This window comes from Mastigoproctus giganteus, chromosome 4 (assembly GCF_048544385.1).
Source record: "Mastigoproctus giganteus isolate SK-2022 chromosome 4, ASM4854438v1, whole genome shotgun sequence".
NCBI classification, from domain to species: Eukaryota; Metazoa; Arthropoda; class Arachnida; order Uropygi; family Thelyphonidae; genus Mastigoproctus; species Mastigoproctus giganteus.
The window spans coordinates 244,916,624-244,942,486 of record NC_143578.1 but is presented as its reverse complement, the minus strand read 5'-3'; the positions used below and the strand labels follow the sequence as shown (position 1 = coordinate 244,942,486).

The window sequence follows — 25,863 nt, the reverse complement described above, 5'->3', positions numbered from 1 at the left end:
TGGATGCAAAAAATAATTTTGTATTTGGATTTCAGGAAAGCTTTTGATACTGTTGCGCATGGAAGACTATTGTACAAATTGGAGCAGAATGGTATTAAGGGTAAGTTGCTACAATGGATAAAAGGATGGTTAAGTGGGAGAAGACAGAGGGTGGTAATCAATGGGTGCTGCTCTTCTTGGACTAATGTTATTAGTGGAGTCCCACAGGGTTCGGTGTTGGGTCCACTGTTGTTTTGTATATTTATCAATGATATTGATGAAGGTATATCAGGCTTAGTGTCGAAGTTTGCAGATGATACAAAGGTTGGCAGGGTTGTTAATGACAATAATGGCAGTGTGCTACTGCAACAGGATCTAGATAATTTGGGCAGATGGGCTAAGAAGTGGCAACTGAAGTTTAACCTTGACAAATGCAAAGTACTGCATATGGGTAGAAGTAACCCCAGAGAAACGTACCAACTGTGTGGTACTACACTTAAGGTGGTAGAAAATAAAAAAGACATGGGAGTAATTGTGCAGGCAGATATGAAGTTTTCTGAGCAATGCAGACAGGCTGCCAGGGCAGGTCATGGGGTTTTGTCAATGATATATAGGAATTTTGCTAGCAGGGAAAAGGAGGTGATTATCCCTCTGTATAAGGCAATGGTCAGGCCACGCCTTGAGTACTGCGTACAGGTCTGGAGGCCTCATTTTAGGAAGGATGTAGATTTACTTGAGCGTGTACAGAGAAGGGCAACAAGATTGGTGAGGGGAATGAAGGGATCCTCTTATCAAGAGAGGCTTAAGTTCTGCAAATTGCAGTGGCTGGAGACTAGGCACCTGCGCAGTGATCTGATTGAGGTGTATAAGGCCTTGAATGGGTTCAGCCCGCTGAATTCTGATGGGATCCTTCCACTTGTTCAGATTACGAAGCTAAGGGGGCATAAATTCAAATTAAGAAAAGACAGATGTAGATTAGATGTGCGGAAATTTGCCTTTAGCCAGCGGGTGGTTAATTGCTGGAACAAACTTCCATCTGTCGTTGTGGAAGTTGATAGGTTGAATAAATTTAAGGAGGAACTGGACAGGCATTTGGAGGGAATGGTGTGATTTTTTTTTTTTTTTTTTTGGCTGATGCTGCATAAGCTCATACATTTGCTTTCTTGCATCACATGCCACTACTACTACTACTAGCTAATCCAGAAGCCTCATAGAGAGTTACCAATAGGTTCGGTCCAGTGTACTAACTAGCAGCCGGCCTGTGAACACTTTTTAGTGCGAAATGTAAGGAAGTTTGGATCTCGCCATGGTGTTCATCATAACCTCAGAAGACATAAATCATACTGCATGATGGAAGAGATCAGGGAGGGTTGACCAGAACTTTGCTGTGGTGACTAAACATGGGTTCCACCACTTCAAGCCTCCAATAAGCAAAGTGGTGGTATTGCACTGGTTGATGAGAGTCATCAGTTGATTGCTGGAACAGACTTCCATTTGTCGTTGTGGAAGTCGACAGCTTAAATAAATTTTAGGCTGAACTAGACAACCATTAAGAGTGACTGGATGGGTGAAATGGAAAGGCTTTTTTTTTTTTTTTTTTTTGGCTGATGCTATATAAGCTTGCTTTCTTGCATCATACACTCCAGGGGCTCACATCTGGTGAGTATGGGCTTGGCACACCCAGGGTCCTGAGCTGGATATCATCATTCTTCTCTTCCTTGGTGATTCCCTTTTACCTCTCTCTCTCTCTTCTCTTTCTCGGGGCAGTTCAGACATTTTTTTTTTTTTTTTTTTTTTGGCTGGTGCAACATAAGCCTCAGGCTTCCTTGCACCATATGGCTAATAATAATAATAATTATGCCTCAACTAATGAATAAAGAAATAATGAATACTACAACAAGAATGAAATGGAACCAAAAAAAATTTTAAATATTTAACACAATATTACAAAACATTAAATTTCAATAGCTAAAAATATTTTTTCCACTTGATTTTACAGATAACAAAAATTTTGCCCATAAAGGCTGCATTAGGAATAATACAAAAATAAATATGCAGCTAAAATAAGTAAACACTGTTTTCAGGCAGCAGTCCTATTTGAATTTCTTTCCATTTCAGTTTATTTCATTTGTTAGTATCAGTACTGGTAAATGATTTTTTACAACAATTTCTTCAAACCCACTGACCGAAGGCAATTTCTGCACATCTTTCCTGCAACCATCCTTCCTCTATTTGAATTTATGCTTCCCTAGAAGCAACAGGGAGAATTCAGTCAGCATTGAGCTTAATCAATCCATTCAAAGCCTTAAACATTTCAATCAGATCTCCTTGCAAATGCTCAGTTTCCAGATAATGCAATTTGAAGAAATGAAGCCTTTCCTGGTAAGAGCACCCCTTTTGCTCCCCTCATTAATCTTACCACTCTTCTCTAAACCCACTCCAACAGATCCATATATCCTTCCTAAAACAAGACTTCAAGACCTGTATGCATTACTCAAGATGTGGCCAAACCATTGCCTTACGCAATCACCATTTTATCACTGCAGGAAAAATTCCTTTATATCATTCTGAAAAATCCCATATCTGGAAGCCTGTCTGCACTGCTCAGAGAATTTTATACCTGACTGCACAATTACTTCCCTGCCTTTTTCATTCGTGCAAAGTGACTATTCAGAGTGTCAGCAAACTGAGCAACATAAACCATTCATATCTACTGGACCAAAGCGATTCACCCCCCCCCCCCTTCCTTCTGGTGTTTATCAAGTAAAGAAAATCTTTGCTGCTTTTCTTTGCATTCTTTGCCATTAACATCTCATAATTTGCCTTAGCTTGCTAACCTCCTTTGTGACTTAAGTGCAGACTGAAGGCATTAAAGAGTCATCAGTTCATCTAACATCCATTTAGGTTTAAAGCCTTGAACAGTACCTCTTAGCTGGTATGAAAAGCCTAGGAGCTTCTATGATTACTTCCCTGAATGCTTCCCATCTAGAATTTGCTGTTGGTAACTTCATCAGTTAGTCCCACCACAAAGAATTTAAAAACTGTCTCATACCAATGTAGTCGCCGTTATGAAAGCAAAATCTTTTTTTCCTGCCTTGACAATAGGTACATCTCTAAGAAATTCACAAATCAATACACCATAATCACTTATTGCCACCTACTGGAGATTCTTTATGCATAAAAAGTTACTACTGATAAACCAAATCAAGAATATTGTTTACTCTTGTTGTATCACTAATATGCTAGTATAGAAAACAATCATTCAATAAATCCAACTAACCCACAAAGTACAGTCAATATCTGGATGGATAAAGTCCATCCTATTATAAAACATTTGATTTACTGGCCTCCCATATCATCTGGGTGCACTGCCATAGCTTCTCTATGTTTCTTAACTAAGAGCACAACTGCCCCCACCCCTCATCCTTTCTGTGTAACAAGATATGGCCATTCTGATTTCTCCAAAACTTTTTTTTTTTTTCCTAACGTTCACAGGCACCCATAAGTTGGTGCAAAGGAACAAGGATGTCTATGCATCATCTCTCCCAAGGATCAAGCATTCTCCTTCAAGTCCAATGATGCCAATTAACCTCAAATGGTTCATGCATTCTCTGGTTGCCTTCCTCAAAATTACTGGAAATACACAATCAACTGGAGGAGCCTTACTTACCTTTAGGCTTGAATGTTTTTTTTTTTAAGAAACAACCATCTGTAATTTTGAAATCATTAATTTTGGTACTACACTCAGGGAAGTGGAAAATGAAAACAACTTGGGAGTAATTGTACAGTTAGATATGAAAATTTCAGAGCAATGCAGACAGGCTGCCAGAGCAGCTCATGGGGTCTTGTCAACAGTATACAGGAACTTTGCTGGCAGTAATAAAGAGGTCATTATCCCATTGTATAAGGCAATGGTCAGGCCACATCTTGAGTATTGCATCAGGTCTGGAAGCCTCATTTTAGGAAGGATATAGAGCTGCTACAGAGAATGGCAACTAGATTGGTGGAACAAAAGGATGCTCTTACCAAAAAAGGCTTCAGTTCTGCAAATTGCAGCTCTGGAGACTATGCACCTGTGAAATTATCTCACTGAGGTGTTTAAGACTTTGCAAGTATTGAGCAAGCTGAATGCTGATCCTTGCTCAGACTATGCACAATGAGGGGGCACAAATTCTAATTGAGGTTGCAGAATAGATATATGGAAGTTTGCCTTTAGCCAGAGTGTGGTTGATTGCTGGAAGAAACTTCCATCTGTAGTTGTGGAAGCTGATAGCTTAAATAAATTCAAGGAGGAACTAAACAAACTATTGGACAGAATGGATAGGATAAATGGAAACTGTTGTGTGTGTTTTTGTTTTTTTCTGGCCCACAGCGTATAAGCTTGCTTTCTTACATCATCTGCCATACTAATACTAATGCACATTTTTCTTTTTACAATGTTCGGACTGAGGCTTTAAAAGACATTTGTGAATTTGTAGATACCAATTATCAAACGGTGTTGTCCTCAATCAAAACAAATCTATGCTTAGACTTTTAGAATCACAACTAAAAGAAAAATTTGTTTCACTTGATGTAAGGGAACTTATGAAAATATTACTAGTGATTGGTGTGACAAAGAATGATGCCAATTTTTTTCTGGAGGAGACAACTAGTGTATGAAGTATGTATTAATTACTTGGAAAAGTGGGTAAAACCATTTGAAGAATTTCATTGTTTTTAGCAGATGGGGTTTAAAAAGGGCACACATCAGAAATATAATCAATTAATACCTTGCCTGTTGTACCTATACAATCATGTTATTTCTTTAGGAGCTGTAAGAACAAACTGTTTTTCTGAGTTTCTAAAAATTTGAAACTTTATCTCCAGCATCCAAGGGCACAATGAAAACTTGGAATGACTATTCTTGCTCTTAAAATCTCAGTGAACAATGGACAGAAATCGGATGTTTGCAATCAAAGAAGGGTATAATTCTGACCCAATACAATATGAAAAAGATTTCTTGCAAAGTATTTAATGATTATCTTTTAAAAATGGAGAACTTCTGAAGAAAATAGGTTAATCAGAAAAATATCTAGATTAGTTTACTTTTAATCATTTATTTACTCTACTCAGTAAAAATAGTGCCGACATTTTCAAAAAGACGATAACGTTTGAAATTAATAAACAGAAAACGAAAAATAATTGTTTTCAACTGTACAATAAAATTTATACCTGCATTTTCTGGTTTATTCTTTGTATTTTTTACCCCCCCCCCTTAGTTTTTCCTGAAAAATGAATTCATGATTATTCAATGTTCTGAAGGTTTTCTTTTTTTTTTTTTTTTTCTTAATACTAATTTACAATTAATAAGAGGCAGTAAAATTAAAGTAAAATTATTGTAACAAAAACATCTTACAGTTATCTGTTATGCTATTCCTGCCTTAATCATCTGTTTACAATAATAATGAAATACTATGATATATATTAAACTAGAATTAAAATAATTACCCCCCCCCGATTGTAAACTTGAAAACAGTAGTAGTAGTGGCATGTGATGCAAGAAAGCAAGTGTATGAACTTATGCCAGCATCAGCCAAAAAAAAAAAAAAAAAAATTACAAAACAATTCCCTCTAAATGTTTGTCCAGTTCTTTCTTAAATTTATTTAACCTATCAACTTGCATGACAGATGGAAGTTTGTTCCAGCAATCAACCACCCAATGGCTAAAGGAAAATTTCCGCACATCTATTCTACATCTGTCTTTCTTGAATTTATGCCCACTTAGGTTCGTAATCTGAACAAGTGGAAGAATCCCATCGAATTCAGCATGCTCAACCCATTCAAGGCCTTATACACCTCAATCAGATCACCGCGCAGCACCTAGTCTCCAGCCGCTGCATTTGCAGAACTTAAGCCTCTGTTGGTAAGAGGATCCCTTCATTCCCCTCACCAATCTTTGTTTGTTTTAAGATTTTATGGTGCATTAGCATCTAAGGCTATAATGCGCCAAGTCAATCTCACCAATCTTGTTGCCCTTCCCTGTACACACTCAAGCAAATCTACTTCCTTCCTAAAATGAGGCCTCCAGACCTGTACGCAGTACTCAAGGTGTGGCATAACCATTGCCCTATACAGAGGGACAATCACCTCCTTTTCCCTGCTAGCAAAATTCCTGTATATCATTGACAAAACCCCATGACCTGCCCTGGCAGCCTGTCTGCATTGCTCAGAAAACTTCATATCTGACTGCACAATTACTCCCAGGTGTTTTTCATTTTATACCAACTTAAGTGTAATACCCTACAGTTGGTACATTTCTATGGGGTTACTTCTACCCATATGCAGTACTTTGCATTTGTCAAGGTTAAACTTCAGTTGCCACTTCTCAGCCCATCTGCCCAAATTTTCTAGATCCTGTTGCATTAGCACACTGCCATTACTGTCATTAACAACCCTGACAACCTTTGTATCATCTGCAAACTTTGACACTAAGCCTGATATACCTTCATCAATATCACTGATAAATATACAAAAACAACAGTGGACCCAACACCGAACCCTGTGGGACACCACTAATAACATTAGTCCATGAAGAGCAGCACCCATTGATTACCACCCTCTGTCTTATCCCATTTAACCATTCTTTTTTCCATCGAAGCAACTTACCCTTAATACCATTCGACTCCAATTTGTACAGTAGTCTTCCATGTGCAGCAGAGTCAAAATCTTTCCTGAAATCCAATTATATGATATCAAAATTATTTTTTGCATCCAGTTCCTTTGTAACCACATCATAATACCCAATCAAATTTGTCGGACAAGACTTTCCCTTAACAAACCCATGCTGTGTCTGAATTATTCTACAGTGTTGTCTAGATGATCCTGCAATGCATCTTTAACCAGTGACTCCATTATTTTACCCAGAAAAGAAGTTAAACAACTAGTCTGTAATTATTCGTGTCACCCTTCAATCCCCTTTGTGAACTGGGAATACATTTGCACATCTCCAGTCTGTGGGGGACCTCCCCTGAATCCAAGGATGCTCTCATAATTATGGCTAAGGGTTTGCTTGCTTACTTCCTTTACAGCCTCCTTTAATATAACTTAGTTCCCATCCACCCCAGGTGCCTTTCTTATGTTTAACTTCAACAATTTCTCCTCCACTTTGATCTCAGTTATTACAGAATCATTAACCACCGTGTTACAGTTTGATAAACTTCTGGTATTTTCCTCCCTTAATAACTCCTCATGTGTGAATGCAGATGCAAAATACTCATTCAGTTTGTTTGCTATCTGAGCAGGGTCATCAACAGTCGAACCATCGATACCAAGTGGACCAATCAGATTCATCCCCTTCCTTTTAGAGTTTATATAAGTAAAGAAATTCTTGCTGTTTTTCTTAGCATCCTTTGCCAAAGATTTCCATAATCTGCCTTCGCTGCTAACCTCCTTTGTGACTTGATTACAGACTAGCTTATATCTGCCATAGGTTTCTGTGTCACCTGATAATTTATATTCATCCCATGCATTTTTCTTCTCTGCCACGAGTCTCATTAGTTCATTTGACAACCATTTAGGCCTAAACCTTGAACAATACTTCTTAATAGGTATGAAACTTTTAGTAGCTTCCAAGATTAATTCCTTGAATGCCACACTTCAAGGAAGTGTGGCATTCAAGAAGTGTGGCATCCCACTTAGAATTTGCTGTTTGTAACATCATCAGTTGATCCCACTGTACAGAATTTAAAAACTGTCTGAGACCACTGTACTCACCTTTACAGAAGCAAAAACCCTTTCCTTTACCCCTGATGGTAAATATATCTTTAAGTCAATCCCACATCACTACACTGTGATCACTGCCACCTAGTGGTTCCTTTAACTGCAATTCTTAATACACGAATGATCACTGCTGATAACCAGATCAAAAGTATTACCCTCTCTGGTTACCTCTCAAACATGCTGCGCAGACAACAATAATCCAATAAATCCACAAAAGTCTTACTAGTGTGCAAGTGACCAACCCACAAGTTCCAGTTAATATCTGGGAAGTTAAAATACCCCATTATAAGATATTCTGATTTACTAGCCCACTATTTCTCTGTACAATCATTCATTGTACTCATTCAAGCCTATAACACACTCCTACTCTTATTTTTGCTTTTGCAGTGCTTATGTCACACCAAACTGACTCAACAGTGCACTGTTCATCTATATCAACTGGATGCACTTCTTTTGATAAGCAATCAATAATGACAAACAAGGCACGCACAAATTGCACAAGTGAGATACAAGGGAACAAGTTTATGAAGCTTACAAAAATGCGATTGAAGAGACGATTCTGAAAATGTGTTTACGTTTTTTTATATGATTGAAGAGACATTTCACCATAATAATGTAAAAACTCACAGAATTCCAGCTATCGGTATTTTCACTTATGCAGTAAGTCGAGTCACTACCCATTTATAATTAGGTCGCACTAATTATAATTATAAACAGGAATTGCAAATTGTTTTTATTGTTTTATGGTAGTGATCTCCAGAAATGTGCTCTTCTGCTCATGCTATCTCGCCTCACTAAATTTCTGTTCGAACAGAAAAATGTGAACTCCTGAAAATATGAGTTGCCTACAAGATCATGTATTATCTTTGTGAATACAGCGATACAGTGTCTCCGACCAATACAACTACAGTAAATGGAAATATAGCTCTTATACATTTGATGTTTGACATTTTTTAAGCTTCGTAAACTTGTATGTATTGCTGCCCAGGTCGCTACGTTCAGCTTGGTGCTGGGTTTTGCGTTAACTTAGTGTTACTTGCAGACGAAATCATGCACGAGCAAACGCGAAAATCGTGTCATACTTGCATTGTTAACTAATATATCTATCGCGTTATAGTAGAACTGACTGTACTTCACATAAGTATATCATCTAATCAGAAAAAAACTGCTATCTGGTGTTATAGAGGAGGGTAGTCTGAATAAATATGAGCGGTGGCTTTTTTTTTTGACTGATGCTGTATAAGCTTGCTTTTTTGCATCATTTTCCATTAGTCATACTAATATTTTATTTCATAAATATAAATCCATAAATTTTTTATATCTTAAATTTCTGTTTGTTGTACTGCTAAATTTTCTCAAGTACACAGTCTCTTTAATTGTTATTTTTCCCATAATCCCTCCCCATATAATTTTAAAATAATCATTTTTTTACACCTTACTTTACACATGTATGCATTTTCTGCTGGTTTTAGACATTCTATTCTCATCACTAGTTGTCTGACTATTTTGTCTATGAACATCTTGCTGCACCCACAGGCAATTCCTTGTGACTGTATTTAGTCATCTTTAGTGTTACCATTAGTAGAGGTGCCTAATGCAAGAAAGCAAGCTTATACAGCATCAGCCAACAAAAAGAAAAAAAAACATTCTCATTTCACTGATCCATTCATTCTAAATGTTTATCTAGTTCTGCCTTGAATTTATTTAAGCTATTAACTTCCACAACAACAGATGGAAGTTTGTTCCAGAAATCCATTACCCGCTGGCTAAAGGCAAACGTCTGCACATCTGTTCTACAATTGTCTTTCCTCAGTTTGAATCTATGCCCCCTCAAGTTTGTAATCTCAGCAAGAGGAAGAATTCCATCAGCATTAAGCCTGCTCAATCCATTCAAGGCCTTATACACCTCAATCAGATTGCCTCGCAGGTGCCTAGTCTCCAGAAGTTTTTCAGAACTTAAGACTTTCTTCATAAGAGCACTCCTTTGTTCCCTTCAACAGCCTTGTTGCCCTTCTCTGTACTTGTTCTAGTAACTTTACATCCTTCCTAAAATGAGGCTTCCAGACCTGTACACAGTACTCAAGGTGTAGCCTAACCATTGTCTTATCCCTGCTTGCAAAATTCCTGTATATCATTGACAAGACCCCATGACCTACTCTGGGGTCATCTCAGCCCATCTACCCAACTTTTCCAGATCCTGTTGCAGCAGCATTACTGTTATTAACAACCCTGCCAACCTTTGTATCATCTGCAAACTCTGACATTAAGCTTGATATACCTTCATCAATATCATTGATAAATATACCAAACAACAATGGGCCCAACACCGAACCCTGAAGGATACCACTAATAACATTGCTCCACATAGCGCAATACCCATTGATTACCACTCTGTCTTCTCCCACTCAACCATCCTTTTATCCATTGTAGCATCTTGCCGTTAATGCCATACTGCTCCAATTTGTACAATAGTCTTCCATGTGCAACATTATCAAAAACTTTCCTGAAATCCAAGTATATGATATCAAAATTATTTTTTGCATCCAGGTCCCTTGTGACCACATCATAGTATCCAATCAAATTAATCAGACAAGACTTCCCCTTGACAAACCCATGCTGTGTATGAATTATTACTGCTGTCTTGTCTAGATGATCCTGCAATGCTTCTTTAACCATGACTCCATTTTCCCTGGAACAGAAGTCAAACTAACATTACTCGTGTCACCTTTTAATTCCCTTTTGTGAATTGGAGATATATTTGCATATCTCCAGTCCATGGGAACTTCCCCGAGTACAAAGATACTCTCAAAATTATGGTTAAGGGTTTGCTTACTTCCTTTGCTGCCGCCTTTAATATATATATATACTGGATAGATCCCATCCACCCCAGGTGCCTTTCTTATGTTTAACTTCAACAATTTCTCCTTCTCATTACTCTCAATTATTACAAAATCATTTAACTCCCTATTAGAGTTTGATTAACATCTGGCCCTCTACTCCTTGAATAACTCCTCACGTGTGAATGTAGATGCAAAATACTCATTTAGTTTAGCAGCTATCTGAGAATGATCATCTACAGTCAAACCACTGAAATCAAGTGGACCAATCTGATTCATCCCCTTCCTTTTAGAGTTTATTAGCATTAGCAAGGGTGCATGATGCAAGAAAGCAAGCTTATATAACATCAGCCAAAAAAAAAAAAAACACCCTTCTCATTTCACTCATCCACCCACTCCAAATATATAAGTAAAAAAGTCTTTGCTGTTTTTCTTTGCAACCTTTGTCAAAAATTTTTCATAATCTGCCTTCCTTGTCTAACCTCCTTTGTGACTACAGACCAGCTTGTATCTACCGTAGGCTTCTGCATTGCCTGACAATTTATGTGCATCCAATACATTTTTCATCTCTGCCACGAGTCTCATCAGTTCATCTGACATCCATTTTGGCTTGAACCTATATCAGTATTTCTTAGTTGGAACAAAAAGCCTAGTAGCTTCCAAAATTACTTCCTTGAATGCTTCCCATTTAGAATTTGCTGTTGGTAACATCATCAGTTGGTCCCACTGTACAGAACCTGAAAATTCTGTGAGACCACTGTAGTCACCTTTATGAAAGCAAAAACTCTTCCCATTAACCCTGATGGTAGTTACATCTTTAAGTAAATCCCACATCAGTACACTGCAATCACTGCCACCTAGTGGTTCCTTTATCTGTAAATTCTTAATGCATGAATAATCACTGCTGATAATCAGATCAAGAGTGTTACTCCCTCTTGTTCCCTCTCTAACATGTTGCTATAGAAAACAATCATCCAATAAATCCAAAAAAGCCCTTGCTCATGTGCAAGTGACCAACCCACAAGTTCCAGTCTATATCTGGGAAGTTAAAATCCCCCATTATAAGACACTCTGATTTACTGGCCCAGTCTATTCTCTGTATAATTATTCATTGTACCCATCAGAGTTATTAGGCCTATAACAAACACCTACCCTCATTTTTTGCTTTCCCAGTGCTTATGTCACACCAAACTGACTCAACATTGCACTGTCCATCTATGTCAACTGGATGCATTTCCTTAGATTTTATGTTTCTCAACTAACAGTATAACCCCTCCTCCCTTTCTATCCTGTCTACCCTTTCTGTACACATTGTAATCTCCAAATTCGAATTCTGTATCCCTTATATCTGAGTGGCCCAATATCTGATATCCCAACAATATCTGCTTTGGATGTCTTAATCAGCACTTCAAATTCATCAAATTTATTTACTATACTCCCAGCATTGGTGTACATGCAAGTATACATGCACCTGTTCTTACTCTTAGTTACTCTAACACAGCCCATGTATTTACTTGTGACATTAACCCCAGCATTTCATGATGACCCCAGCAACTTGCTTCCCGGGCTGCTGTTCATTCCAATAGAAGCAGTGCAAGAATCATTTACACCTCTGCCTGCGGCTACTGTTAATCTATTTGTCTGCGAGTCCCTCCAAGCTAGCAGTTTTCCGACCCATCTAACATTGCCTCGATAGCATGCTTTGGAAATCTTTCACATGCTTTTAGAATATATTAGTTTTATTGCAGAGTATGTGCATAATTAACTGAAAGTCATTTTTAATGGAAATAACCCAATAAGAAAGAGTCAGTTTTAAAGACAGGATTATGGATCTGTTTTCATTTTCACTTATCCATTATTTTCCTTAATTGCTTTCAAGATCTTTCAAAAATATTTTGAGACCTAATGACCATATTACAAAATGCTGCTTTATGAGATCACATTAAGTGGACCACTTTGAGCATAGGCAATTACCATCTTAGTAAAGTATGTCAAAATACTACAAATTTACTTACCCATAAATTTCCTGTTGTGCATTAAGATCGAAATGCAGCCTTGCAAGACGTTCTTGTTGTTCACGTACTTGTTCCATTTTCTCAAAAGTGCAGTCTTTTCCTGAATCAGATTAGATATAAAAAATTTATGTTAATTGACAATTTTTGTTAAAATACTTGAAAAAAAAAAAAAAAAAACCTTTGAAATAGTACAAAAAAGTACAATAAAACTTCACTAATTTAATAACTTGGAGTCCTCTCTAATTCAGATGCCTACCTTTTTTTTTATGTTTGTATTTTATTTATGCAATTAAATGCAAACATTAAGACATATTGAACATTGGACAATATCCCTGCACATCCACCTGATGATATTTTATCAAGCTATGATTGCAATATCAAGTGCCATTTCTTACTCTTATTACCACAGCCCTCATACAATCCAAGGGACACAGAGTTATACTAGCTGAATGTTTATATCGAAGAGTTTTTTTTTGATGATTCCAACAAGAGGAGAAAAGGCAATGGCCAATATTAAAAATTATAACATAAAATGTGCTATTTAAAATTGGGCTGCAAGTTAGAATAAAGTAAAGCAGACAACAGTAGTAAACACATCAAATAATAACAAATTATTCCATGCAATTTCAATGCAATGCAATTATTCCTTGCAATTAGAATAAATTAAATGATAATGTTCTCATTTGTTTAAATGAATTAAAGAAAGTATCAAAATAGGTTACATAACAATGGCAAAACAGATTTACAGTTATTAATGTTTAGCACAGTTAAAGCTTACAGTTCAAAAAATTGTAATACTTATACTTTATCTGTTGTGAACTCTTCATTCCATTTTGTTTTAAATATAAACATTTTATATTTTACAATGAACATTTTACATTCATTCATCGAAATTATTTCCAATGAAAGAATGTAAATATTTTCAAAGACTCAAAAATATTTACATATTATTACATTCTAAAATATGGACTCCAGTCCAAATTAGTGAGGTTGTGCTACCATATTTTGAAATTTTACTGATACACACTGGATGACATAAAACAATCAATAAACAAAGTACATCATTAGTATCAACTCTAACTTTCAAATGCCAAAACACAAAAAATTCCAGTTCTATGTTAAAAAATTAATTACCTAAAAACAGAAAACAACATACAGTCTGCCTTAAATGACCTAAAAGACAACTAGTAAAGGATTTCAACAAAGGAAGAGTAATGATGATTCCAACCATATTGAAAACTGAAAATCACACAATAGATATTCAGTATTATCAACAGACAGTGATAACTATAGGATAAGAAACTAGAAGATGAATGGAATAAAGGCAAGTAATATAAAAAATGGCTTGCAGAATGACAAGTCTCCAAAAGCAATCAATAAAAAAAAAAAATTCACATAAGGAAAAAAGATAACAGCAGTAGTACCATTTCAGCAAAAATTTGTGCACATGATTTAAAAAAAGTAATTTTTTCAAAGATACTATAATATAAATTGCTTTGCAATCTTAGGCAACTAATCAAAAATATTCTGTGAAAAAATAAAGCAAAAACCCTCAAAAATGAAAAATGTCTAAAAAAATTTAAACACTGGAAAGATATATACAGACTGCAACTTACGTGAATTGACAAAAATTCTTTAAATGCATAGGTGGTAGGCTTTTATACATTGAAATGATGTGGATAATAGTAAGTCCTGTTGACAGACTGTCAAACTTTCCATATCAGTCTTCAACCAAATGATACCATATGCCTTAAAACCATATTTCATAATAAGTACAGAAAGGGATCAAAAACACTGTTTCCCCAAATGCAGCTAACTTGCATTAAAACGGTTAATGCCCAGTTACATAAAAAGGTGGTAAGTACGTAGATGTCCTTCTTAGATATTTTCATTTATGCCTAACTCCTCACTGATCAGGTGCCAGTAAACATTGAAACAGCTACATGAGTGGTAAAATGGTTTTTATATTCTTGATCAATAGTCACATTTTTATATAACCAGGGGACAAAAACAAACTATATGGTGTTCCTGTACCAAGTACTTTCAGCAGATCTTGAACTAGAGGCATTTTGCCCATAAGAATTTCTGTATAAGTTTTAACCAACAGCACTTTGTGCATAAACACTGCCCTACCATTCACATCCTTAGGGATCTTTGGATTCATCACCTTAGTGATCTTCAGTGTCATCAAAATTATTATTATTATTGCTCATATTATTTCTCCCTGATTGGGAGTTCCATCTCGTGACAGGTACTGCTACCAACTACACAGGGTGGTTGTTGTCAGCATTAGCATTAGTAGAGGCATATGATGCAAGAAAGCAAGCTTATGCAGCATCAGCCAAAATAAAAAAAAAAACTTCCACTTCACCCCTCTGTTCGTTCGAAATATCTGTCCAGCTGAGCCTTAAATTTATTTAGGCTATCAACTTCCACAACAAGGGATGGAAGTCTGTTCCACCAACCAACTACCCGCTGGCTAAAGGCAAATTTCTGCACATCTATCCTACATCTGTCTTTCCTCAATTTCAATTTATGCCCTCTCAGGTGATTATTCTGAGCAAGAGGAAGAATCCCATCAACATTGAGCATGCTCAAACCATTCAAGGCTTTATACACCTCTATCAGATCACCTCGCCGGTGCCTAGTCTCCAGACACTGTAATTTGCAAAACTTAAGCCTTTCTTCGTAAGAGCAAACCTTTGTTCCATTCACTAATCTTGTTGCCCTTCTCTGTACTTGTTCCAGCAGCTCTACATCCTTCTTGAAATGAGGCCTCCAGACCTGTATACAGTACTCAAGGTGTGGCCTGACATTGCCTTATACAAGGGAATAATCACCTCCTTATCCCTGCTAGAAAAATTCCTGTATATCATTGACAAGACACCATGAGCTACTCATGCAGCCCATCTGCACTGCTCAGAGAACTTCATATCTGCCTGCACAATTACCCCCTGGTCCTTTTCATTCTCTACCACAGTCAGTGTAGTACCACAGAGTTGATACGTTGCTCTGGGGTTGCTCTTTCCCATATGTAGTACTTTACACTTGTCAATGTTAAACTTCATTTGCCACCTCTCAGCCCATCTGCTCAACCTTTCCAGATCCTGTTGCAGCAGCTTAGCGTCAGTAGTGTCCTTAACAACCCTGCCAACCTTTGTATCGTCTGCAAACTTGGACATTAAGCTTGATATACCATCATCAATATTATTTATAAATACAGAAAACAATAATGGACCCAACACTGAAGCTTGAGGGACTCCACTAATAACATTAGTCCACGATGAGCAGTTTCCATTGATTACCACTCTCTGTCTTCTCTCCCTCAACCACCCCTTTATCCATAGCAGCAATTTGCCTCCAATGCCACACTGCTCCGATTTGTGCAGCAGTCTTCCATGTGCAACAGTATCAAAAACCTTTCTAAGATCCAAGTATATAATATCAAAGTTATTCCCTGCATCCAACTCTTTTGTGACTGCATCATAGTATCCAATCAAATTGGTAAGGCAAGACTTCCCCTTAACAAAACCGAGCTATAACTGAAGTCTTGTCTAGATGATCCGGCAGTGCCTCTTTAACCAGTGCCTCCATTACTTTTCCTGGAACAGAAGTTAAACTCACAGGTCTATAATTACTTGTGTCAGCCTTTGATCCTCCTTTGTGAATTGGAGTCACATTTGCATATCTCCAGTCTATGGGTACCTCCCCTGAATCCAAGGAAGCTCTCTCTCTCTCTCTCTCTCTCTCTCTCTCTCTCTCTCTCTCTCAGGGTAACTCGGGAATTTTTTTTTTTTTTTTTGCCTGGTGCAGCATAAGCCTCAGGCTTCCTTGCACCATATGGCTAATAATAATAATAATAATAATAATAATAATAATAATAATAATAATAATTATTATGGCTAAGGGTTTGCTTACTTCCTTTGCTGCCTCCTTTAATATAACTGGATAGATCCCATCCACCCCAGGTGCCTTTCTTGTGTTTATCTTCAACAATTTCTCCTCCACTTTACTCTCAGTTATTACAAGATTATCTAGCTTACTGCCAGAGTTGAATACACCTCTGGCATTCCCCGCGCTGAATAACTCCTCATGTGTGAATGTTGATGCAAATATTCATTTAGTTTGTTAGCTACCTGAGCAGGATCATCAACAGTTGAACCAACGATATCAAGTGGACCAATCTGATTCATCCCCTTCCTTCTAGAGTTTACATAAGTAAAGAACTCTTTGCTGTTTTTCTTTGCATCCTTTGCCAAAGATTTCTCATAATCTGCCTTTGCCTGCCTAACCTCCTTTGTGACTTGGTTTCAGACCAGCTTATATCCATCATAGGCTTCTGTGTCACGTGTTAATTTATATGTATCCCATGCATTTTTCTTCTCTGCCATGTATCTCATTAGTTCATCTGACATCCATTTAGGCCTAAACCTTGAACAATATTTCTTAGTTGGTATGTAAAGCTTAGTGGCTTCCAAGATAACTTCTTTTAATGCTTCCCATTTTGAATTTGCTGTTGGTAACATCATCAGTTTGTCCCACTGTATACAATTTAAATACTGTCTCAGACCACCATAGTCGCCTTTACGAAAGCAATAACCCTTCCCTTTACCCCTGATGGTAGTTACCTCTTTGAGTAAATCCCACTTAAGCACACTGTGATCACTGCCACCTAGTGGTTCCTTTATCTGCAGATTCTTAATGCATGAAGAATCACTACTGATAATCAAATCAAGAGTATTACTCCCTCTTAGTTGCTTCCCGAACATGCTTATGTACAAAACAATCATCCAATAAATCCACAAAAGCCTTGCTAGTGTGTGAGTGGCCAAGCTACAAATCCCAGTCAATATTTGGGAAATTAAAATCTCCCATTATAAGACTCTCTGATTTACTGGCCCACTCTATTTCCCTGTATAGTTTCTTATTATACTCATCAGAGTTATTAGGCCTATAGCACACTCCTACTCTCAATTTTGATCTCCCAATGCTTATGTCACACCAAACTGACTCGACACTGCGCTGTACAGCGATATCGACTGGCTTCAGTTCCTTGGATTCTATGTGTTTCTTAACTAATAGCATAACCCCTCCTCCTTTCCTATCCTGTCCATCCTTTCTGTACACATTGTACTCCCCAAATTCCAGTTCTGCATTCCCTATATCTGTGTGACACCACGTCTCTGATATCCCAACAATATCCGCCTTTGATGTTTTGAGCAATACCTCAAATGCATCAAATTTATTTACCAAACTCCTAGCATTGGAGTACACGCAAGTACACATGTACCTGTTCCTATTCTTAGATACCCTAAAACAATCCATGTGTTTACTTGTACCGCAATGACTCCCAGCAGTCTCTGAAATATCCTGCATCTTGTTTTCCAGGCTTCTGCTCATTCCAATAGAAGCAGTGTAAGAATCACTTTCACCTATGCCAGTGGCTACTGTTAATCTATTAGTCCTTGTATCCCCCCAAGCTAGCAGTTTTCCGACGCACCTAACACTGCCTCGATAGCATCAGCAAATATTCTTGCACCCTTTCTATTTAAGTGTATCCCATCCCTGTAGAAGCAGTCTCTCCTGTTAACAAGTACAGACCAGGCTGAAAAAAATTCTAGCCCTTGAGCCTTGCACAATCTTTCCAGTGCCGAATTTATCGACTAGGCTCTCATCATATACTCCCTCCTATCGTGTCTGGGTAGAATTGCACACACTTTTAAATTCAACTCTAATTCATGGCTTTTTTTCAACAGTGACCTGTACTTGTTAAGTAATTCTGCCGGTCTCCTACTCTTAATATCATTAGTGCCAACAATGTTATGTCTGGTGTTACTGTTGGTCAAGGAACTCCCTGACTATCCTACAGGTGTTCAGGATTGCGACTTTCTGAGGTTCCTTGTAGGTGTTTGCTGGGAGACCTATTGATGCTAAGCTGTTATGTAAGGTCTTTGGCACCATACCTGTGGTTGACACGATGATCGGGATGATCGTTATTGCATATGCCATATCTCTTTGATCTCCTGTCTAAGGTTCGTGTACTTCCTGATTTTTTCCCCATGGGTTTTCTGCAGGTTGCCAGTGTTGGGTACCGCTATGTCAATCAGATGGGTAGCCATTTCCTTCTTGTCCACAAGCATTATGTCCAGTCTATTGTGCAGGAATGTCCTCTCCATTATTATGGCACGGTCCCAGTACAGCTTGTGAGTTGGGGTCTATAGTACTGCCTTGGGTTCGTATTTGTAGTACGGTACACTTTCTTCAACCAACTGGTATTTCCTTGCTAGCTTCTTATGTATTATCCTGACTAGCTGGTCGTGTCTATGAGTGTACTCAGTCTGGGTGATCACCTTGCATCCCGCAGTGATGTTTTGGATCATTTCTGAGGCCAGGTAGCATCGTCGACATGTGTTATCGAACACTCCGGGCTCCTTGGCGATGTATTTTCTATAGTTCCTGGTGTTGATTACCTGGTCTTGGATGGTGAACATGAATCCTTCAGTCTCGGGGAAGAGTGTCCCGCTCGTGAGCCACGCATTGGAAGCAATTTTATTTATGTGATCTTGATGGAGATCAATGTAGTGTCTGCCATGGAGTGTCTTCTCTGCCCATCTTTCTAGCTTTGTTTATACCTCCTGGTTGGGAGGACTCCCCGCTTAAGTTGAGTTGGGTATACCACTTGTCTATCTTCCTTATGGCCTGGTGGAGTGCGGCTGTGTTTTTCTGGAAGTAATCCTTCAGGTTAACTATCGCTGTCTTCTGTTGTTCAATGAGGTCTATCAGGCCCCTTCCTCCTCCTTCCAGGGAAATTGTCAGTCTCTCCACGGCAGATTTTGGGTGGTGTTGGCTGTTCTTGGTCATCATTGTCCTTGTCTTTCTCATGATATCCTCCAACTCGGTGTTTGTCCAATCTATGATGCCGAAGGAGTATGTTAGCACATACTCCTTCGTGTTCCCTCCATTCAACTTTGCTTTCAGCAGGCTTCTAAGTTTCTGATGGTATTTTTCGGTCAGGCAAGCCTTAATTTCCTTGTTCTGTAACTGCTGAGCCTACATCATCCCCAAGTATTTGTTGGCCTCTCCCTCTGCTCTCACTTCAATCTCTTTACAACTCTGCAGCTGGTAGTTTCGGTTGACTAATTTTCCCTGATGCAATCTGTGGGTCTTGCATTTGTCTAGATCGAATTCCATCCTAATATCATTGCTGAATTCTTCGGTGATCTGGAGTAGTTGCTGAAGGTGCTTCTCGGTTCCCGCATAGAGCTTGATGTCATCCATGTACATCAGGTGGGTGAGGGTGTACAGGTTCTTCCTTCCTTCTTTGAGGTTATATCCCTACTTGCTACTGTTGAGCCTGGTAGATAGTGGGTTAAGTGCTAGACAGAACCACAATGGGCTCAGGGCATCTCCCTGAAAGATTCCTCTCCTGATGGGGATTGGCCTGATTATGATGTTTTCAACCATAGTGGTGGTACTCCATTTTGCCACTGTTTCTCCCAGGAAGTTTGTCACTGTCGGATTGACTTTGTAGATGTTCATCGCCTCTATTAGCCAGCTGTGAGGCACGGAGTCAAAGGCCTTGCGGTAATCGATGTAGACTGTGTACATGTTGCAGTTCTTGTAGGCTTGCTCCATAACCGCACAATCTATGGTCAATTGCTCCTTGCATCCTTTCTGCTGTTCGGACATTATGTTCTGGCTCTCCAAGTGGTCTGATGTCTTCCTGGTTATGCAGCTGGTCAGGATCTTGTACATTGTTGGGAGTCAGGTGATTGGCCTATATTTTGCAGGGTTTCTTGTATCTTCATCTTTAGGCTTCAGATATGTGACTCCTTGAGTGAGAAACTTCGGGATTGTCTCTGGGTGCCTTATCATTCGGGTGAACTGCTCTACCAGGTGCTTGTGTATACAAGTGAACTTTTGACCAGACGTTATATATTCCTGGAGTTTGCCAGTTGTTATAGTTCTTGATCGTCTGTTTTACTACTTCTTCCCAAATCTTCCACCCTCTCATTTCTTGTACATCCTTGGTTTTCTTGCATTCTAGTTCTATCAAGGGCGCTTGGCTGTTATGTCTTATTTCCCTGCTCCATATATATGTTTCCCCAGAACTCCTCAATCGTCTTCTTCTCGAGTGGTCTGTTCCCTTCTTTCCCGTCTTCTCCTCTTTGGTCCTCATCGAAGATCCGGTTGTTTATTTTCCTCTGGGAGCTCTTTGTATCAGCATAGTCTCTTCCTGAGTGCAAGGAGGTTCTGCTTCAATGTGTCCAAGTACTCTCCTATTCTCTGATTTTTTGTCTCAAGTTTGCTGGGATGCACTTGAGGATGCTCTTCACTTTTCCAATTAATTTCTTACTCCCATTGCCCCGTTGGTACTGGGTCAATTGGCCTATCTTGAATCTTAATTCTTCTATCTTCTGCTGAAGTCTTCTTTCCCAAGCTGGTGGTTCCGGCTTGGGAAAGAAGGTGGTTATTATTATTAGCCATGTGGTGCAAGGAAACATGAGGCTTATGCTGCACCAACCAAAAAAAAATTTTCTGAATTACCCCGAGACAGAGAGAGAAAAGTAGAAGGGAATCACCAAGAAAAAGAAGAATGATGATATCCAGCTCAGGACCCTGGATGTGCCAAGCCCATACTCACCAGATGTGAGCCTCTGAATGCTTAAGTGGCACCCTATTATCATTCCATTCTGCAAGTCTTAACTCCACTGCAGCATCTTGCATTCACAATCAATTGTTCTGTGCCTAAAAAGGCCTACAAGTATATTTATAGTTGTGTCTGACATGTGGTGATTGGGCAAAATTGTTTTTATATTCTTGGTCAATAATCACCTTTCTATTGTCTAGCTGATGTTGCGCAGCATGTCTCAAACATGAGGCATTATGCCCAAGGTGAGAAAAGTGTGTTGAAGAACATCAGAATAATTTACATCTCAACATGGCCAAGGCAAGGAGTTAGCAAAGTTCATGATAAACTTGAATGGTCATCTTTTGGTAATGAGAAAAGTAGGAATAACTGGAAATGATTACAAAATTCCACTACCTTTTGCTGGCATCATATAGCCCTCTGATACTGTTATTTACATTATATTTTGCTATTTTAACATAAACAAAACCAAACTCTTATTTAGCTAAATCAAATAAAATTCTCAAAATAAGAAAAATGATTTTCCCTTTTGCCAATTTGTGGTAAATAGTTATATGATGCAAAAGAAAAAAAAAAAGGATGACAATTATGAAATCAGCACTACAAACTTAGAAAAGTAATATACAAGGTGTGAACAAAAAGTTCTAAGACTATTTATTTTAAAAGAAGCAGCAATGGAGACAGAGAGCAAAGATATTGAACAAGCATAGGGAAGAAGTCACCATGTTAATAGTTTGAGTTAGTTCACCACACCACTAATGAGCAGCACGCATTGAAGTTTAGTACGACTCAGGTCTCTGACACAATTGTAATGGAAACAAAAGCAGAATAATGTGTAACATCCAGATTTGTATAAAGAATAGGAAAACCGATGCAATAATCAACCAAATGTTAAGAACTGCATTTAGTAATGCTTGTTTAACCTTTCTGGAGCATGCGCACACACGTGCACATGTGTGTATTTTTCATATGTGAGCCACTGAGGAGCATGTACATACATAAACACACACATTCAGTAATCACTGAATTATGACCACCCGACCTGTAATGCACTATGCCCCACAGCTCACAGTATAAAAAGCTGAATAACTTCATATGCTAGAGTAGTGGTAATTGATCTAGTAATGCAATTCAAAGTGATAACGTAGCAGTTATGGCACATAGTAAATATATTACAGAGCTTCAGAAGGGCATGACTGTGGGAGCTTGTGCTCAGGTGCTTCCATATCCAAAATGGCCATTGTAGTTAAGGTGTACAAAGAATGGTGTCAAACTGGTCAAATCACCTCCCACCAATAGAACTGTAAGAGATTATGCAAGGTGGATGCTTGTGTTGAAGTGAAGGGTGCAGCGGACTGTACAGGCTCAATAGCAGGTTACTGTGTAACAGTTAATATTGCACACTCAGACGTATGGGGTTCCATAGCAGACAACCCAAGAGACATTCTCTCCTCACCACATTACACTGCTAACATATAAAATCTTACGAAAATACCCAATCTTCACTAATTTCATGCTGCTGAACATTAAAATCACATTAAAATCACATTAAAATTTGTCAATCAGCTCTTGTTTTCAAATTACAGTTAGGGTCTCATATTAGCGAGTTACTGTACATTATCAACTATGACTCTCAGCAAAACGCATGGTAACGCCGCAGTTTCAATACCACCACGCTCTTATCACGTGATCAGCAATTGTCACCTCGCTCTGCATCACATGATAGGTTGTTGTTGTTGCCTCAAATGAGCCTTCAACTCTGTTGTAGTAATCCTCAAATATGGTTAGGTACTAGGCAATTTGTTCTCGGTTAATGGTTGTTCTCTGTGAGATTCCTACTTTTTGTGCAATATTTGTGTTGTATAAGATGAATATGTCCTGTAATTATGTGAATAGTCTGGATGACTTCTGTTACATATGTGGAGAAGTCAGGTTAGCTTCAAGAAAGCATTCCTTAATTCAAGCCATACAAAAGGCCCACCTTCTTGTACTTTGGGTATAAAGTAGGAGATCAGGACAAGAACTGGGTAGAGCATTTGGCCTTGAGGCTACAACAGTGGCATCTTTTAGATCATTCTGTGAAAATGACAACATTTCGTACTCAAAATAAAGAATATGATAAATTTTAAAAGTCGAAGGTGAACTCACTGTATATATGGAAGTTGATGGTCTAATGACAGCAATGAACATGAGACACATTACCAAAGAATGCCAACTATTTATAGATGTTTCTAAGGTGAGCCTTAAGGCTGTTATTACACAATGGAAATAAGCTGCCTTCAATATCTCTTGTGAGTGCCATCCACAAAAAATAAACATACACAAACATGGAGAACATCCTCTTAAGTTTACACTATCAGAAGTGCATTTAGCGTCAAACGGCACCAGAAGTTTCCCCCATCTCCGCATCATTTTCATTGTGGGTGTACCAGTTCGCTGCAAAGGCCAGACATTTAAAAGTGTATGGATTTTGTATGTGTGTAGTGGCGTGTACCATTGTAGTGTCATTGTTCTTCTGGCTGTTTAGCCACTGGACCCCTGTTGAGACCCAACATTGCCTGTACTTTCCCCCCATGGAAGCAGATCAGGTATACCAGTATTTTAAGTAAGTACTCTGAGATTTCGGTGGCTAGGACCTAAAAAAAACGATATTTCACATGGGGGAGGGATAACACTGGAATTTGGAAAGGCTGAAATTTTGGGCAAATGGTGTAATTTAGAGATGATTAAATTTCAACGTGTGAGGCATTCACTTGTATACAGTTTGAGTCGAGGGGAGACTGAAGAGTGGGGAGAGAAAGGCAGAAGTATGTGGCCAATAGGGAAGGCAATCCCAAGTTTCAGTGGGGCATGCCCCAACAGAGGAGAAGGTGGTGTGGTGAGGAGACAGGGAGACCATCCTCCCCTCCACCAGGAATAGTGGGTTTAGAGATGAAGGGGGCCAGGGGACTCTCTTCAGATCACCATTATGGTGTTAGGCGTTACGTTGCACTTTATCTCTTCACTCCAGAGTCACTCATTTCAAGTTGGGTCGCTCATGGGGCAAGCCCCCGTCCTTGTTTTCCATTTTTCTTGCTTCAGGAATTTTTACCGAGGTTACTCTGTCTTGTACATAGTAGTTTATGGTGGTGCTCAGTCAGTCGTGATGTACGGCAATTAACACTTTTCTCTTAGCAAAGAGTTCTGCACATACTGGGAAAATGCTCTGTATTCTTCTTCGATGTCAATGAAGTGGGATTCCAATCCTTTTGGGAGGTATTGTATCTTTGTTATGAGGATACCTCTGAGGTCTTCGTATTGCGGGCAGTCATAAATTACGTGGTTCCAGTTTTCAACCTCCTCACATGTGCAATTGGAGTCATCAGTGAGGCCAAAACCGGAAAGCTTTTCATTGAAGGGTCCGTGTCCTGTTAGTAGAGAAGTCAGGTGCAACCCCAGGAAGTACCAGGCCTGTTGCTTGAAATATATTTTGTTGAGGTTTGTGAAAAATTTGCGAGTGATCTCGCCTTTTGTTGTCTCTGTAAATTTTTGTTGCCACTCCCTAAGCAAGTAGGCCTGCAATTGGGCTTTTTCTGTTTTTAAACTAGTCGCTGGGTCGATTGTGGATTCCTGGTGGGTAGCAGCAAACCCACTTCCTGCATACCCATTAATATGCAGGAAGAGTAGTCCTGATTTTACAGCTCCTAGATTCAGGGGGAGCATGCCAGCAAGTACCTGCAGCGCAGGTGTGCTCAATGTTCTGCATGCTCATGTGGTTGTTAGTAAGATGGTCTTTTGCATCATATCCAGGATTCTTTTGTTGACTACAAGTATTGTTTTGTTGTACCATACTGTAGCTGTATAAGTTATTGCTGGGATGAAGGTAGACTTGTAATATAACATTAGAGTTTGTTTTTTTAATCCCCAGCCTTTACATGCGACCCTGGCCACCAGTGCTGATACTGTATTATTTTTGTCCTCATGTATTTTAGATGGGGTTGGAAGTATAGGTTATTGTCTATAACAACTCCTAAGTATTTCAGTTGGTTGGCAAGTTTGATGGTCACCATCTATTTTGATTTGTGGTGGACGTTGTACTTGGAGGGTTCCTTTAAGTAGGATAGATATGGTTTTAGTTAATGAGATTGTAGCTGGTTTCTTGTAGCCCAGTGCTGCAATTTCTGCAATGCTTGGTTGGCAATGCATTCCAGTTGGGCTATAGAGTCTGCCTCAATAGTAAGGATGAGATCATCCACAAAGGTCCAGCTTCAGGAACTCGTCGAGGACCATATTCCATAGGTTTGTGGCGGTTTTTTTTGGTCATTTTTGTGTCGAGTTTGTGGTGGTCATTTTGATTTGTGGTGGACGTCGTACTTGGAGGGTTCCTTTAAGTAGGATAGATATGGTTTTAGTTAATGAGATTGTAGCTGGTTTCTTGTAGCCCAGTGCTGCAATTTCTGCAATGCTTGGTTGGCAATGCATTCCAGTTGGGCTATAGAGTCTGCCTCAATAGTAAGGATGAGATCATCCACAAAGGTCCAGCTTCAGGAACTCGTCGAGGACCATATTCCATAGGAGAGGCCCCAAGTATTGTTTACTTGGTTATTGTGTACCCCATGTACCCATGAGGACAGCCCCTGTGTAC

At 38.8% G+C, this 25,863-nt stretch overlaps 1 protein-coding gene across 4 annotated transcripts in view; it reads right to left on the bottom strand.

Annotated features, from left to right (window-relative positions):
* The window catches only part of LOC150087593 (uncharacterized), a 107,943-nt gene that overhangs the window by 40,596 nt on the left and 41,484 nt on the right, over window positions 1-25,863 (bottom strand). For all 4 annotated transcript variants that reach the window (XM_090372156.1, XM_090372157.1, XM_090372158.1 and 1 more), the window contains one exon: window positions 12,590-12,689. In XM_090372156.1, the coding sequence (XP_090228282.1) occupies window positions 12,590-12,689 (100 nt within the window). The remainder of the gene's footprint in view (window positions 1-12,589; window positions 12,690-25,863) is intronic.